At 39.9% G+C, this 17,189-nt stretch overlaps 2 protein-coding genes across 5 annotated transcripts; one reads left to right on the forward strand and one right to left on the reverse strand.

Annotated features, from left to right (window-relative positions):
- The first annotated feature begins 68 nt into the window (after positions 1 to 68).
- Positions 69 to 6,176, forward strand: LOC101482971 (epithelial membrane protein 1). Of its 3 annotated transcripts, none has more exons than XM_004567904.5 (5): positions 69 to 211; positions 1,764 to 1,854; positions 1,962 to 2,061; positions 2,297 to 2,437; positions 4,723 to 6,176. In XM_004567904.5, the coding sequence occupies exons 2-5, from the start codon at positions 1,780 to 1,782 to the stop codon at positions 4,881 to 4,883; spliced, it is 477 nt and encodes a 158-aa protein (XP_004567961.1). In that variant the 5' UTR covers positions 69 to 211; positions 1,764 to 1,779; the 3' UTR covers positions 4,884 to 6,176. The 3 variants fall into 3 exon arrangements, with proteins under 3 accessions (XP_004567961.1, XP_004567960.1, XP_004567959.1); XM_004567903.3 differs by lacking the exon at positions 69 to 211 and adding an exon at positions 830 to 901; XM_004567902.6 differs by lacking the exon at positions 69 to 211 and adding an exon at positions 847 to 963.
- On the reverse strand, positions 6,116 to 14,053 carry f8a (coagulation factor VIII associated). Of its 2 annotated transcripts, none has more exons than XM_004567905.6 (12): positions 13,689 to 14,053; positions 13,196 to 13,242; positions 12,982 to 13,054; positions 11,043 to 11,202; positions 10,792 to 10,860; positions 10,535 to 10,655; positions 10,320 to 10,412; positions 9,981 to 10,045; positions 8,356 to 8,437; positions 8,206 to 8,252; positions 6,745 to 6,800; positions 6,116 to 6,634 (listed from the first exon to the last, which is right to left on the reverse strand). In XM_004567905.6, exons 1-12 carry the CDS (start codon positions 13,745 to 13,747, stop codon positions 6,553 to 6,555), a joined length of 954 nt encoding a protein of 317 aa, XP_004567962.1. In that variant the 5' UTR covers positions 13,748 to 14,053; the 3' UTR covers positions 6,116 to 6,552. The 2 variants fall into 2 exon arrangements, with proteins under 2 accessions (XP_004567962.1, XP_076741115.1); XM_076885000.1 differs by lacking the exon at positions 13,689 to 14,053 and adding an exon at positions 13,606 to 13,687.
- Between the last annotated feature and the right edge of the window lie 3,136 nt (positions 14,054 to 17,189).

Here is a 17,189-nt window from a genome sequence, read left to right on the forward strand (position 1 = left end):
GAGATCTGCAGTCTGTGTGACATCAAGTAACATGACCTTTTTCTTACTTTTCTTCACTGAGAGGTAATTACATCTCTCAGTAAAGAAACTATCCATGTATTGTTTCGGACAGTATGAATATGTTAAGACCCTCTGATGTTTCAGCAGTTTTTTTTTCTGCTTTCTGGCAGTGGCGCACGAAACATAAAAGTGCATAGCGTGTGAGGCGCAGGTAAGAATCTATTTATATCTTTTTATCAATGGAACGATCTTACTTTCATTTGTTTGTAGCAGTCAAAAATGCATCTGCATGAACACGAATTCTGTTTTTCACTTGCTTGAACGTAAGTCTCAGCCATCAGAGTTAAACTGCTGCTGAATTGAATATGAGCTCCCTGGGGCTCACAATGCACTGCGATATTCCATGCACGGCTTCTTAATGTCCCATCTTTGGAGAAGTCAATTTAGGTACACAATGAAGCGGCAATTGCGCGTGAGTGGCCTGAAAACAAGTCCAGGATACACTATGGCTGCTCTGCAAGCGTGTCCAAAATGGCATTTTGTATCCATGTGCGACAAAAAAAGTGAAGCTACAGCTCACACAGGTGAGCCGCTCAGAGAGAATGAAGATATTTCTATATTAAAAACATTTTCCAGGTAAAACACTAAAGAAGCAACTAAAATAGTGCGTGTGAAGCTGTCGCGTGTTTGTTTGTTTATTTGTTTGTTTCGTTTGTAAATGAATCTGACGATACGCAATCCTTCGAAGATCTTACTCGCCTTTACGCACACACTGGAGTTGCAGGAAGAGGCGACCTGACACCGTTTATTTTCACTCGAGAAACGTTATGGGTGGGGCTTGGTGAGGGGAAAGAAGAAGAGGGAAAACACGGTGATGTGTGTGCTGTGAATTCAAAGCTGGGTGGGTCCACAGAGTTTCACATTCCCAAATAACTCCCGCGCGGTGCGTTAAAGAGCGTTCAGGTAACGTTTCTGCTCTTTGCTTACTTGTAGAAAGGCGACGGTTTACGGAGCACACTCTGTGAAACCCTCTTACGGATGGCTGAAGTGGGTTTTTTTAAAGCCTGTAGGAAAAACTTCAGTTACTTTAAGCGCAAGAAATATGACTGACCGTGAGCGCAAAAAAGTCCTAAAAAGACGCGCAACTGGAAATTTGGCGCACTAACATAGCGTTGAATAGTCCGTGAGTTTATGCTGTGCTTATTATTGTTTTCTGTTGTCGTACTATCGCGCTCTTTTTAAAGTTATCGACTACAGTGCGGGCCCTGTGTGTGTCATCCGTTTGGGAATGCCGTCTTAACAAATGCGCCTTTATTGTCGACGGAAACGCTCAAAAGACGTAAAAAAAAGAGGCTCAAAGCAAACTGCGGGCGTTTACAGGCGCAGTGATTGGTGCTAATGAATCTGAGCTGATTAAATATAATAAATAATAAATAAACGTAATGACAAAGATTGAAAGCACTGATGTGTTTGACACCAGATATGTTTTATTCAAAAATGTTTATGCCTGCATGATTTCTGCGGCAAGTCTGGGCTTGTATAAAACGGCTCTCTTCTCTGTTACTGTTATTTCTTTATTTCTGTTTCACATAGTTTCTCTCTCTCTCTCTCTCTCTCTCTCTCTCTCTCTCTCTGTGTGTGTGTGTGTGTGTGTGTGTGTGTGTAATTAATACTCCCTCATGTACGAGTCCGTGTTACATACGTCTGCGCTTGCAAAATAAATAACGATGTGCCTCCTTCCACTTCCCCCACCCCATTATCAGTTTTCAGAAGGCCATAATGTTGATGCTGGCAGCAATCGTTGTTCTGCACATAACCACCATCATCCTGCTCCTGGTGGCCGCCATTGACAATGTAAGATGATGTTATTTTCTGTATTAACTGGAGGAGATCTGACAGCGGTTTCTAGAAAATGTGTAACATATCTGCATGAACTTTAAATCTTTCCTTTGTGTCGTCAGGCCTGGTGGGTCGACGATTTAGTGTCAGCTGACCTGTGGGGCAGGTGGGACTTATCAAACAATGTGTGGCATTACACAAATCTGAAAGGCTACCCAGAAGGTAAACTCCACAGATTGTCCCCCTGTTAAAGTTAGTGATTTTTCATTATTTATACAATGAAGGGCAAAGATGATGACGGAACAAATCACGTATTACACTGTTTACAGTAAATATTGTCAGTCTGAAATGAGTAGATCTGTAGGTAGTGGTGTTAATACAAACATAAAACTGAAAAGGCCGAATATTTCCTCACGCCTGTGTTATTGTTGACTTTTTTATTATCTTGTTGCTGCAGATTATCTCCAGGCGGTGCAGGCCACTTCAGTGCTGGCCTGCGTTTTCACCATCCTTGCCTTGTTTGTATTTGTGGCCCAGCTGTTCACCCTGCCCAAAGGAATGAGGTTCACCTTCACTGGCATTTTACAGATAATCGCCTGTAAGTTACCTGCAGTCTTGTTTCTTTTGGCTGACTTTATGATTTTCTCTGGAGGATGTGCGACTGACAAACCTGACATATGTGATTTTTGTCTAACTAAATAAGTTAGCACGACGCTCGAACTTAAAGCTTCATAAAGGATGTTGGTAAATAATTAAACTAATTTTTAGCCTCATCCGTTCAACAGACCAATGAGCTCATTGCATGGCGAGGCATCTATCTATCTGTGTCAGTTCACAACAATCACCACTCCTCTTTCAGTACTGGGCAGAGTTTAATCGACTTACACACAAAGGTCATATAATGGCTTCTCACTACATGGATGTGGATGAAGTGGTCTGACTGGTTGACACCCAAATTAGGAAGGTGTGGTCAGGGCTTTCCTGTTACCAGTGTTGATAACATGAGTAATACTGTCAGAGCAGTGACATCCTGATGCGTGCACATCATTTAATTTCAACACTATTATGCAGATTTAGATCAATGTAATCTGTAAAAAATAAGATTTATCTCATAATATAAAATATAAATAAGTCAATTAAATTATATCATTTATTTTAAGTGGGCCAGTCAGATTCCGAGACACTGACCTGAGGCTGGAGGTTGGATACTAAATTGTTATTATTAACATTAACATTATTGACATCCACACCATGGTAATGTTTGTCTTCTGCAGCACGAAACGTTGCATCGAAGCGCAGGGCAAAGCTTCAGTTCTGAAAATGCTGATTAGCCTGCTTTTCCTCATAGCAGCCGCCACATACTTGCGTAAATACTTAAAGGCATATTTGCGCATTCACTACCACATCTAAGCATGCAGACACTCACACACACACCAAATCTACCTCATTAAGGAGATATTAATACCACCAGAACTCTTTTGGCCTGCTCTTAATGTAAGAAAGACTTCTGAGAAGAGAGAGTAAAAGCCGTTTCATTTTCATGCGCTAGTTTAGCTTGTATGTATTTGAGATTACTGTACTTGTTATTATTTGTTTTTGCAATTAAGAAAGTGTTGTCTTTTAAAAATATCATTTTAATATGGCGAGTAAAAACAAGGAAAGGGTCTATTTTTGTTTGTTTTTATTAAGAGATGTTTGCAGGTAAACTTGCTATTTTCTTGCAGTTTCTAAACTGAAAATCAATGAACAGTTCATTTTTCTCTTTTGAATATTTGTTATTTCTCATTAATAATAATAGACAGATAGATTACTAAAATAATGGGTAGCTGCAGCCCTGTCGTGTAATCATCAGTAGTCCTGAGTTCAAACACTTTCATTTGGTGCTGAACAAGATGAATCTGCCCTCGATATGACTGTTTGAGAGACCCTTGACTACTCAGTGGATTTGAATTCTCATTAGTTTGTACAAAACAGCGAACCAGTGATTAGAAGTTCTTCACTTTCTGTGTGTACCTCACACATTGCAATAACCAGTGAACTGTGATGGATCAGCAAGGTGAGCGTGTTTGCATCTCAGACACATGAAATCTGTAGAAAATCAGTAGAAGCTGATCTCAGCCACAGCACAGCAGTGTGTTAGTCTTTTAGGTGTCACAAATGAATGATTTTGACACTTCAAATAGTTAACAGTATCACATTTAACAGTGTGCTGCTTCTGTTAATGTCATGAGGTTCACTAGAAAGAAAAGTTGTCCAGCACACCTGCTCCAGCATTCTCAGGTGTGCTGATTTCTCAACAACACCCCCAAACATTTTTGTTTGCCGTCAATGTGCAACAAAGCGTCATGTTTTCACGTTTGAGGAGCAAAATCTAGAAAATGTATTCACTCACAAAAGCCCGAACCACCTGTCATGTCTATGCTTTGCTTCCAAGGAGCCAGGCTTTCTTCTTAAAGTAAGCGATAGTTCTCCAGGCTTCCTGGAGGTTCTTTAAAGTTTCATTGGACATTGGCTGCTTTTTATTTTAGTCAAGAAACATTTTCATGCAAATCCTCCCTAACAAAAAGACCACAAACCGAGTCAGTTTTTTGCCACCATGTCAGATGTAAAAGAAAAAAAAAAAGGTCCCGAGTGATTAAAATTTCATGCTTTAAGTTAATTATGCATTATCAGTGATAGTACTACGAGCACATGAGAAACTCACACAAAGTGCGAATGTCATGAGTTCATAACACTGGAAAATTAACAAGGTGGAAGTGTCATGTCTTTCATTTCCTTGTGATTGCACTGGTCACATCACGAGCTTTATCTTATAATAGAAAAATAATTACTTCTTGATTGCCTTGTCTTGGTTGCATGTAATAATAATTTTCCCTCTTGCAGGCCTTTGCATAATGACAGGAGCCTCAATCTACACAGCCAAGCTCCATGTCAATGACACATCTGGAGGTTACGGACACTGCTACATCCTGGCGTGGATCTCGTTTGTCCTCACCTTCATCTTAGCGCTCACCTATTTCATCCTGCGTAAGAAGAAAGAGTGAGAGGAAAAACAGAGGGCAGGGCTCGTTCTCCTCTTTTAGAATTGATGAACACCATCTGAAGCTACGACTGTAGCAAAATGTCCAAATGCTAATGAGAGCCATTTGTTTATACAGCTTTTTAAAATATATATATATATATAAAATGATATGGAGCAAATGCTAACATTACAAGTGTGAAACACATTTTTTCAGCAAAACTGACAAACAAAATGTTTTTTCTTTTTAATAATGTGACTAAAACGCCTTATAGAGCTGAATTATTGGGAATATTACCAGAACATAGCTAATAAATCAGTTTAGTCTTAAATAGTAGTAGAAGTTCAGACATAAGTACTTTAAAGGAATAGTGTGACATTTTGAGAAAGGCTTATAATCGCTTTGGGTTGTTTTGTTGTTTTGTGCTAAAAAAAAAAAATGGCAAGATTGATTTGAGTGAACTTTTGGTCACCTTAGCTTTAGTGAAACAGTCACTGAGCTGTACATGAGCATTTTTGGCTGGGTGCAAACAAAAAGGGGAGACTCTAACTTCAGAGGTGACAGCGGTTTGAAGCCAGTGTTTTCACATTTTCAGTTCTTCTGCTAAGACTGTGCATAAAAGATGGTCACAACTTCCGAGCTGCATTCTTCCTAATGACCAGCAGGGGGCAAATCTGTGCAGCGTGGTTGCGTAGAAGACGATGGGAAGAGAAAACTGCTCAGGAAACTCTCTTTACATGGTCACGGTCTTTGTTTTGTTTTTTTAAAACCTTGGTCCTCTTTAGTGTACAAAGTCAAACAATTAGTATTAATCTCCTACTCAGCAAGATAGTAAATAATTTAGTCCCAAAATGTTTACCAGTTCCTTTAAGGTTCAGAAAGGTTGATGGAGACTAAATCTTATCATTTAATATGTTAAAATTCTAACTGAGGAGTAAAAAACGACAAATAACATTCCTGTTGTAGTACTTGAACAATCAGGAAATAACAATCCTTCATTTACGACTAGCTGTTAATCGTTATTTTACAGCTAGAAAAAAAAAACAAATACATTATACATCAGTCTATGTACATTGTAACCATCATATATTTTTAAGCTCCTTTTTGTTTTTTTTATTATTGTGTTTACTTATGTGTCTGTAGGGGGCTGCTATCATAAGAAAAGTACATGCATTTGTACAAGTGAAAATTAAGTGACCCAGGGATGGAGGACAGAGGTGTCATTGCACCATATTACAGAACTATGCAGTAGAAGATTTTGTTATATTGGAATTTAAGCCATGTTATGTCATTTATTAATAAAAATGATAAAACAAAGCATTCGTGTTTAATCTACTAACCAGCTGTAAACACAATAAGTTCTTCTACATTTGAAACTTTTACATAATAAAAACATATGACGTGGTCCAGTTTTATAGTCTCCACTCAGATACATACACAACATTTATTCTTAGCTAAGCATTCCTGGCAACAGCAATCTGCACGTCTGAGGACAACAAAGACAGTTCAGCTTGATTTCCAAACCTACGTGACTGAATAAGCACAAAGTTTAACATTTCTCTGAGTCCAAGTTACAACACTGGAGTTTGAAAACAACCCTTCTCCGGGCCTTACAACAGACCCATTCAGAAACAGGAATGTTCCATTATATAAAGTATCGTTCCCAGAGGAAGCGAATAAAAACTGGACTGTATTAAATGCCTTGACCAGACGGCGTGATGCGCTCCTGAACCACCAGGTGGAGAAGATGGTTCTGCTCAGCTGTCAGAAACGGCCTGCAAGGGGAAAACCGCATAAAGCATGTGATCAATATGGAAAATTAAGAATGACAAGCAGTAAAAGATATTTTCTCACATGATGGAAATTAACATTTGTAAATGCTTACCATAGCTCAGTCTGAAGAGACTTTAGAGACTCTGTGTCTTTCTCCTGACACGCCATCTGCAAAACAGATCTGTTGTTATTCACTGCACTAATAAAAACATAACTGCAGATTCAGAGGACCCTGACGAGGCCTCTGACTTGTTAATATTTATTCTCTGTTACCGGCCATTCATTCCCAAAGACAGAGCGTGCTCCTTCGAGAAGAATCTTTCTCTACATTACACATGATTATTTTTTATTAACTTTTTTTTATTTATACAGTTATTTAAAAAAAAAAAAAAAAAAAAGAAAAAAGGATGGCCTCTGTCAATTCTTATGTGTTCCTTATCAGGACGCAGTAAAAAATATTATTTGGTCCATAGTAGGTCTTAAAATTAGGTAAAGACATCCTGAGACATTTCATCATTATTTAACAAAACAGCTAAAAAAACCCAAAAAAAACAGAAGCAGTGTGTGAAAAACATCAACTCAAGATTCAGTAAATTGTAGAACAACCTTAGTGGTGAGGTGTGTGTCCTTTGTTTATGCACAGCTCTCTTAAGTTTGTGGTCTAAACTTTGGGCCTTGTTTCTTTTCTTTTTCAGCCATTCTCTGTTTGAGATTTGCTGCTGTGCTTGGGGTCCAAAGGACACTGTTCCAGAAGTATTGTAGTTTGTTCAGATGCAACTTTGCAAACCCAAGTCATGCTTCCATATTCTGAAAGCAGAGGCTTTATCGTATGCTTTAACTGTATGGTCATGCAATTTAACATGTAACCTGCTAACTGAGCCTATGAAATGCAGCTCTTGGGTTCTTTGCGGTTTCTCTGACCACTGGATAATCTAATCTTGGGATTAATTTGCTGGGACGTCCACTCCTGGGAAGACTGACAGCTATCTTGAATGTTTTCCACTTGTGACTGTCTCACTGCAGAATGATGGACCTCAAATTGTTTGGAATCAGCTTTGTAACCCTGCCTAGATTGAAGGGCAGCGACAGCTGCTTCTCTCACATCATTGCTGATGTCTTCCACATTGGCACTGTGATTATGAATGCTGCAGGCCAACAAACTGCCAAAACGTCTGTGCATTTGATTAGCAGCACCTGGTTGCTTCTTACTCTCTTAATACCTACAGAAGAACTAAAGGTGTTTTTCACACAGTGCTTCTATATTTTGGCTTCTCTGTAAAAATACCGACATGATGTAATGTGTTGCTTCTTTTTACTGTGACTGGGGAAAAAAATGAATATCTTTAGTGTAAGAGGGAAAAATTCTGAGGCAGAAAACCTACACAAAGCTGGCAAACTGCAAATGCTGAAGCAAAAACAAACAAACAAAAAAAGAATCACTTCACTGCCAAAGGAAAAAAAACAAAACAAACTTCAACACACACAATACATCACTGTCATATGAAGGGCGTGAAGACCATTATTTTTCCTGTACGAGACAGGAAGACTCAGACCGTGTTATCATGAAACTCACCACTACGGACTGCAGGAGCAGGAAAACATTCTCAGGCAGGAAGGTCACTGAAACAGAAGACAAAAAACAACATTTACGCAACTTCAATAAGTGCGCAGGATTAATGACACATTATTATACTCAAGTAGTCGAGTGCTGAGGTGAATTTACATTGGCTGTGAGGATCAAAGGACTCCCACGCGTATCTCTCCAGGGTCTGGGCGTGTTCTGGTAACAACTTCTGAGGTGGAGGCTGCACCAAAAAAAACCAAACAAAACCACAACAACGTGGGACCATTCAAGTTCTGCTGCACCAACAATCCTGAATTTTTCAAGATGCACAGTAATTACTGTAAGATGCTGGATAAATAATTAACATTGTCATTAAGTGTAATTGCATTGTTTAAAACAGCTTTAAAAAACTATTCTGCTTTCTAACAGTTCACTGATTGGCCAGTGGAAGGCTGTTTGACACTCAAGTACAGGTGAGTGTTTAAGCTGCTGAATCTATGTGGTTAAAATAAAGAAATGAAACTCTATGCAATGCACACAACAGGTGCTTTCATTATGCTAATGTGTCTCCTCAGCTCTCTCACTCGAGTCTCAGCTCCTCGCTGCGAGAATTAAGTGCGAGAGACAGTGAAGAGACGTGAAACCGGAGGGTCCAAAGCTGCCAAATGAGAAATGCTTGCATTAATAGCTCGAGTCTCACGTCACGTCAAACTGTGTGTCACATGTGGAGGTGCAGTACTTGTGTCAGGATACATTAGGACCAGCTTTTTCTCACTCTGTGCCTCCTCTCTCCTTGCAGTGCATTTAAAGTACACTGTATTTCCAACTGTGTACTGTGATAGGATGCCACCTGTGCAACAAGTCCAGTTGTGAAATTTCCTCACTACTAAATATTCCACAGTCAGCTGTTAGTGGTGTTATAATGACGTGGAAGTGATTGGGAATGACAGCAACTTAGTCATGAAGTGGCAGAGCACATAAAATCACAGAGTGGGGTCAGTGGATGTTGAGACGCACAATGCAAAGAGTTCTCCAACTTTCTGCAGAGTCGACTGCTACAGACCTTCGAACCTCATGTTGCCCCTCGGACTCAGCCCCTCAGTTCCAGTGAAAGAAACTTAATGCTTCAGCATAACAAGATATTTCAGACAATTTCAAATTCCCAACTTTGTAGAAATAGTCTGTCAATGGTACCTTCCTGTTTCAAAAAGACTGCACACGAGTGCAGAAAGCAAGGTCCATAAAGACAAGGATGAGCGAATTTGGTGTGGAAGAATTTAACTGGCCTGCACAGAGTCCTGACCTCAACCTGACAGAAAACCTTTTGGATGAATTAGAGTGGAGACTGCGAGCCGGGCCTTTTCACCCAACATCCGTGACTGACCTCACAAATGTGCTTCTGGAAGACTGGTCAAAAATTCCCTTAAACAAACTCCTAAACCTTGTGGAATGAATTCCCAGAAAGGTTGAAGCTGTTATAGCTACAAAGGGTGGGTCGACATTATATTAAACACTATGGATTAAGAATGGGACATCACTCAAATTCATATGAGTGAGAAGGCAGCTGCACGAATACTTTTGGCAATATAGTATGTTTGAAGAGTGAATTTAAAGGTATTTATTGCAACTACCTATAAATAAAAACTTGTTAAAGTGCATATTTAGATAAATTTAAACAAATGGCCTGAATCATACCTTCAAAAACACAACACTGAACATGACTTTGCACTCAAGTCTGCAGTGAGAGAGGTTGTTTTAATTATCAGCAAAACCGATGAGCTTACCTCAAGCAACATGAGCAGAAGCACCCTGGATATCTCACATTTTGCCACAATGTCCAAAAAGGCACCTTTGTTGTCAAGAAAGTAAAATTAAAGATGAGAAATTAAGACATTTTTTCCTCTTAGTGCAAATAACATGAAAAATCTGCACAGCAACGAAAAAAAAAAGACAATCACGAGGGAATGCAGCTCTTAATTATCCCAGTTTTCAAGTTGAATTGTGTTAATCAATTTAAGATGCTGGATACAGCTTTAGTTAAGAAAACACAAACTGCTAAGGCTGTAATAACACCCCATCTTTACAAAACTCTGCTAATATCATTTTTTTTATCAGATGCTCACCAACAGGGGTGATGGAGCCTGGTAGCTGCAGTCCTTTCTCCTGACAGATCAGCTGCATCTCTGTGAACACTGACAAAGCACCGTCATAATCACCTGGAAAAGAAAAAAGAAAATCATAAAAACACAAGTAACACAAACTCAAACAAAAGTCCCGTCAGATCCTGTTTGCACAGCAAACAAACTGCAGCTACTCAATCAGAACCGACAGAACTCACGGGTGAGGATTTTACACGTGGCCATTTCTCCCATTGACAGCAAAGCTTCGATGGGTGTTTGCGTCTGTAACTCTGCAGCCCTCTGATAATGAACAATAGCCTCTCCTGGTCTGTTAATCTCCTATTGAGGAAGACAGGAGAGTAACGATGAATCATTTTTTCCATCATTTGCTTAAAAAAAAAAAAAAAAAAAAAAAAAAAAAATCCCCCAAAAAAACCAATTCTGGGTCATTTATCCTCAGAGACAGCAGCTTTACCTTGAGCGCGTTGCCAAGTTCCAAACACAGGCTGGCTGCCATCACAGGCTGGTTCATCTCAATATACACCTGCGATTCATTTGTACATCAGAATTCAGTCACTATACAAGAATGTACTCCACAATCTTTTCTCCAGACCCTGATCTAATGAAATATTCCATGGTGAATCTGCTTTATTTGCTGATTTCTTCTGGAGTGCATTTACTGCATCAGACTCTAAAAATTGATTTGAAAACTAGAGCTGATCATACCTTAGTGGCGAAGCTGTAGCAGTTGAGTGCAGCCTGGAGGTGTTCATCAAAGCCTGGAGCCTGCAGTGCCCTGTTCTCCTTCTCAGATGAGAGGAAGAGGCGAGCAGCGTCAGTTAATGCCAGTGCCTCTCCAGGAGCATTAAAGAGAGTCTGCTCACACCTGCAGTCAAGACATCGAGGATGTATAACAACAGCCGATAGGTCACTGTCATGACTATGAATGCTACGCTCTCCCTGTGGGCCAATTAAGACTACTGCTGACCACTGAGGACTCATCACTCCACCGACTGTACCTTTATGTAATAACCTCACATGCTGTTTCTTTGTTTTTTTTAAACAAGAAAAGTAGTGATCTGCTCTAAATATTTTAAGCTAAAAATATAATATTAGATTTATAGACCTTAAAAAACTGATAACAAACATGCGTGCCATTTGAAAGCTAAATAAGATAATTATGACATAATTATAATAACAAAAGTGTGATTTTTTTTTTTTTATCTAATTGTCCTCATGAGGACATGCTACTTATACTTTTGTCAAAAATTTCATCATTTGTTTCTGAAAAAAATGATAGCGGATGTAGGAAAAATAACTAAAATTGACTTATTACACGGCAGCGTTATGTGGTGAAACCACAATGAGTAACAGAATTATTTTCAAGCTTCAAGTCAGCCCCCTCTTAAAGTCTTTTATGCTTGGTTCTACACTTGAATCTTTTATGACCTGAATGTAGGACAAGCGTGTGAATATTTGATCAATAAACCTGCGTGTGATCCTTGAGCATTTCACCCCAAAATAATGATGATGAGCAAGTTTCTGCAGTTTCCTGGCAGAGATCCCAGAAATTTTGGAAACAAGCATGAAGGATTTACTCACAGTCTTCTACAAGAACATCAGTGAAATCAAGCGCCTCGTTACTGAGTGGAGTGGCTCAGCTCACGAGGCAGAGCAGGTCATCTGCTAATCAGAAGGGTTGGTGGTTTGATCCCTGGCTGCTCCAATCTGCATGCCAAATATCCTTGTGCAAGATACCAACCCAAGAGTCTCACCCATCAGAATATGAATGTGTGTAAATGTTAGGCAGAAAGCGCTTAAAGAAAGAGGATAGAATAAAAGTGCTTGTGTGGGTGAATGAGGGAAGTTGTGTAAAGCACTTTGAGTGCTCAGCTAGACTAGAAGAGCAAAAGTGTGTGTCTGTGTTAAGGCAATAAGTCTGTGTTACTGTATTTGAAATCTATGCATTTTTACCGGTTTCTGCATGGACTGCACAAGTGTCTGGATATATTATGTTATTGAGGAACTGCTCTCCATTCCAGGGTGAGTGCAGTCTGCAGCTGTGCAGTGCACCCTGTTTGTTGACTCAGCATGTTCCAGGCATGTTAGATAGGAAACATATCAGGGTTAATGCTGGCCAAGGAAGTCTCAGGATACACCACTGATCTAGAAAGCCCTGCACTACTCTGGCACTCTGGCAATGACACACCATCTGGTGGCAGATAGCTACATAGCATTAGGACGCAACAATTTATCAGAATTGGTTATCAATTAAAATGCAAAACAATTAGATTAAACGACTAGTACATCCTGTGCAAACTAGTGACAATAGCAACAAGCCATCTAGTTACACAAATTCCCTAGTTGGGACTCTGGTTGTCCAGTCCTTAGCTGTTGAGGCTGGCTAGCTGCTATTCCTGTTGCTCTATGTATGCAGGACAAACGCTGCTGTTCTACATGGTTCTGCAAGAGCATTTTTCTTGTTAGAAGGGAGTTTTTGCTTCCCACCATTGAAAAGTGCTTGCTCATGGTGGGTTGCTTAATTGTTGGGGTTTTTCTCCAGATTATTGTGGGGTCTTTACTTGTGCGAGGTGCTTTTACACCGTAAGGTGCCTGTTGCTGTGCTTTGGCACAATTCAGTTAAAATGAATACGGATCCACTCACCGAGCCATGGCCAGGTTACAGAAGGCAGCATACTGAAGGCAGTCCTGCTGCTTCAGCTCCTTTGCCAGCTGACCTGAAAGCACAGGTAAAGACAAGCCTGGTGACATTTATTCAGCCTCTATCATTTAACAGCACAGGAGAGGCGCTGACTCTTCTGTGCGGCAGTATAGGCTGGATCACAGCATTTACATGGATGGACTAATGTGGCACTCACCAAATTGCTCACTTGCCTCTGCCACATTGGGCTTCCGAAGAAAACGCCTACAAAAGAAAACAAAGTATTTTCACATTTTAAAACATCTTAGATAGCCAACTGTGATACACGCCAGCTAGATAAACATAGAATATCAGTACTGTGGCAAACTACCGGCTAGTTATGGGTTAATAATAATAATAATAATAATAATAATAATAATAATAATAACAGATTGCATTTATATAGCGCTTTTCGGGGCCCTCAAAGCGCTTTACAATTAGCTGTCAAACAGCACCAACAACTCATCGCTTATTTTTCGATGAACCTGGGCTAAATATCTCAAAATGACCAAATATTTCACTACAAAACGAGCAAATGGCTAACAGTAACGCTAGCTTAGCCTATTAGCACTAGCTGAAAGCCGTTACCTCGCATTCAGTCTAAATAACATTTAGCTATTCCCGATATTCGTCCGTCTTTCTTCTTAAACAAAGCCATTTCAAAGCCTTACTTTTTCAGTTTATTTGACACAGCTCGGTATCTCGCCAGAAAATCGCCCTCCGCAGCCATGATCAATGCCAGGAAGTCCAAGTGACAGCAGCCTCAACTCACGATTTCATTGGTCGGCGTCGGCAATTGCGTGGCGCATGACGTAAAGGACATGCCCAAATGAGCAGTGTTGCCAACTTAGGCTACGTTCACACTGCAGGTCTTAATGCTCAATTCCGATTTTTTGATCAAATCCGATTTTTTTGTCTGCGTGTTCACACTACAAATAAAATGCGACAGCAAACGCGCTCTAGTGTGAACGCTCAAAGCGGCCCGCATGCGCAAAAGAAGACGTCACACACAACGCGCTCTGTTTAGACCCAGAGCAAACTATATTGTTTGACTGATGGCCCTTAATATAAAGACTTCGGACTTCATGTTTTCCAATTTTTTGCTTTAAGTTATTTTGTTATTTACATAATAATGTAGATAACCTAATAATGATCCTTATTGCTGTTTTAGAGGAGGGGTGCTTCAAAGGATAGTTGCAGATTTATGTCAGAATCTGCAGGTTATGCAGTACAAATAAAATGTTCACGTTTCTCCAACGTTGTCTTCCCAGCAGTTTCACCGGATGGCCAGGAAGCGTTCGCGATGTCTTCTCGGGCGCTTCTTTGGCGCTGATAATTGGCGTCTGTCTTGTATGTGAAGGTTCTCAGTCATCCAGGTCATCGTAGTCAAAGGAGCTTGGCGTCTGTGGCGTCTGTCTCGTGTCAGTGACGTAAAAGATGGATTTAATGCGACTTGACCGTTCACACAGCAGTTGCTTTCTGAAACATCGGATATGTATCGGATTCAGTACCACATACGAAAGTGACCCAGATTGGATTTGAAAATATCAGATTTGTGCCGTTCACACTGTCATACCATGATCGGATATGGGTCGCATAGGGTCAAAAAAATCGGATTTGATGCGCTTTCGCCTGCAGTGTGAACGTAGCCATAAACATCACCACTCCAATTGGTCATCATGATTTTGATATTCTCTTTTTCCATAACAATGAAATACACCTTGGACAAATATGACACATCAATATTTCATTAGTGTTGTCACATCACATCCTGTAAGCATCGTCTGTCTGTGTCTTTTCCCTGGAAATTAATATTTCCAGCCAATTTACGCAATCCATCAACATGGCTGGAGTTATATACAGTCTGTATAAGTGTGGTTAATCTAATGAACATTTGTAAGGAGATGGCAGTTACTGTGAATTCACAGCAGTTACACAGTGATTAGTAATAAACAGCCAGTGAGAGTGAGTGGATTTAAGAAAGTCAGTGACTCAGGTGTGTCGCTTGGTTTGTCATCTGTTTGTGAGACTGGAGGAGACGTAGAAATCTTTTGTTTTAAATCTTAGTTAGGAAGATTCCTGTTTGAAAACAAGCACTTTCTGTGAGGAATGCAAGAAGTACATCTGCAGAAAGCACATTTTGTCCAACATGTGGACAAAATTGAAAATGTTGAGCATTGAAAAACTGAGAACGTTGGGCAAGTTCAAAAGAAATGTGTTTGTAAGAACGAAAAACCAAATTGTTCCTAAAATAGTTATGGAAAGTCTAACTGTTGTATGTCTGTGTTCTACATGTTTATCTAATGGAAAATAAAGTTGCTATTGTTTTATTGCAGTTTTTGGATAATTCTGAGTGGATTTACACAGTACGGGTCAAAATGACCCGCAACAAAATCAATGTCAATTGTTTGTTCTTCAACATAATACAAGGGTTAATTTCCAAAACTTGCTTATGATCTTCAATTTGTAGCAGATCCACTATCACACAGCAGCTGGAGCAGTCTCCAATGGAGGTCAGTCCACTACTACCATAGCCTACTACTAGATTAACTTGTGACACATCTGCACCTGCTGCTATGATCACATTGAGTAGAGGCTGAGTGGCTGCACTTACCCCTGGTACATCCAAATCTGCCCACAAACATGTTGACAGATGCAATGCCAGCAATGTGGATTGTCAACACTAAAAACAATCAGTAAGCAAAGACAACAGGGATCACTTTTTTCTGTTTATTTAGCACCCACAACATTTGTCCACAACACTGTGTGGTACCACTTTCCACAGAAGGTGCATTCAATCTGCAAGATTGAATGAGATTGTCAGGGTCATTGTCTGACTGTTTATTACTAATCACCTGCAGTACATTCACAGTAACTGCCATCTCCTTACAAATGTTTATTAGATTAACCACACTTATACAGACTGTATATAACAACCAACTCTGAAATGTTCGTTTGCAGAGGGAAGACACAGACAGACTATGCTAACGACATGTGATGTTACAACACTAATGAAATATTGATGTGTCATATTTGTCCAAGGTGTATTTCATTGTTATGGAAAAAGAGAATATCAAAATCATGATGACCAATTGGAGTGGTGATGTCTATGACTTTGTGTATATAATTTGGGATTTTGAACAAATGTAGGCCAATAAGGAATATATGATATCATTTCATTCTTTTCAAAGGTTTATTTGCATGACGCACAAACAGACACAATTGAAAGGTACAAATGTGCATGACACTTATTCAAACGTGGTGCAGATGTGTCACAGGTTGATCTGGCTGTAGGCTGTGGCACTTGGCCAGAGGTGGCGCTGGTTGACTCGACTCCATGTTAGTGCACAAAGTAAACTGCTCGCTTTAGTTGTGAAGCAAAAACGCTGAATTCGGAGAAATAAACCGTGCGAGGGGAACGATAACGACGACAAGCTTCTCCCGATCGTTTACTCTTGCTGTCCTGTGAACAACATCGGCGTGGTGTTACTTGTTTGCTGTTTTTGCGATCGCGTCGCGCATGAGGATATCACCAGGTAAACTCGCCACATTTTTATACATTTTGTTGTTCAACAGCATCAAGACTGACGGAGTGTGTTTGAGACAACCTCACAAGTGTCACAGATGACACATTTGGCGTTTTTTTGCTGGTTTGTCGGTAGGAGCTACTGAAACGCAAGACTGCCACACATCTGTTCGACCAACGCCAGTTGATCTAAACGCCAGTAGATCTGGAACACCGGTCCAAACCCGAGTAAAGGAGCAGGGTTGGAATTGTGACATTAAAAAAAACAATAATTGCTAAAAGAAATTTAATTTGTAGTTCTAAATAAACTCTAAATGCATTTAGGACGTTTTTTACTCACTTTATGTCTCTTCCACGATGTTATTTCTCTCTCCAACAACATAGGTTACAATTAGATTAGCATGACCAATTATGCAAATTAGGCGATGGCGTCATTTAGCGACTTCTAGCGACTTTTAGGACAGCCAATAGCGATTTTCCTTACTGAGGAGTTGGCAACACTGCAAATGAGTAGAAAGGCTACAGCTCCGGACAGAAGCAGGTGACAAGAGACACATTTATTGAAAATCAGCTACCTGTTACCCACAGTTTCTAAGGTGAGAAGAAGACATCAAACACTAGACTCCACTTGGAAAAAAAGTGGAGA

Source organism: Maylandia zebra, linkage group LG6 (genome assembly GCF_041146795.1).
Source record: "Maylandia zebra isolate NMK-2024a linkage group LG6, Mzebra_GT3a, whole genome shotgun sequence".
In the NCBI taxonomy this organism is placed as follows: Eukaryota; Metazoa; Chordata; class Actinopteri; order Cichliformes; family Cichlidae; genus Maylandia; species Maylandia zebra.

Bases quoted from the DNA above. Each gene is read 5' to 3' on its own strand.
- LOC101482971 (XM_004567904.5), top strand. From the start codon at position 1,780: ATGTTGATGCTGGCAGCAATCGTTGTTCTGCACATAACCACCATCATC. The intron at 1,855-1,961 runs GTAAGATGATGT...TTGTGTCGTCAG, and splicing joins TGGTGGCCGCCATTGACAAT to GCCTGGTGGGTCGACGATTT. The intron at 2,438-4,722 runs GTAAGTTACCTG...TCCCTCTTGCAG, and splicing joins CATTTTACAGATAATCGCCT to GCCTTTGCATAATGACAGGA.
- f8a (XM_004567905.6), bottom strand. From the start codon at position 13,747: ATGGCTGCGGAGGGCGATTTTCTGGCGAGATACCGAGCTGTGTCAAAT. The intron at 10,046-10,319 runs GTGAGCATCTGA...TTGACAACAAAG, and splicing joins AGGCTCCATCACCCCTGTTG to GTGCCTTTTTGGACATTGTG. The intron at 6,635-6,744 runs GTAAGCATTTAC...TTCCCCTTGCAG, and splicing joins TCTCTTCAGACTGAGCTATG to GCCGTTTCTGACAGCTGAGC.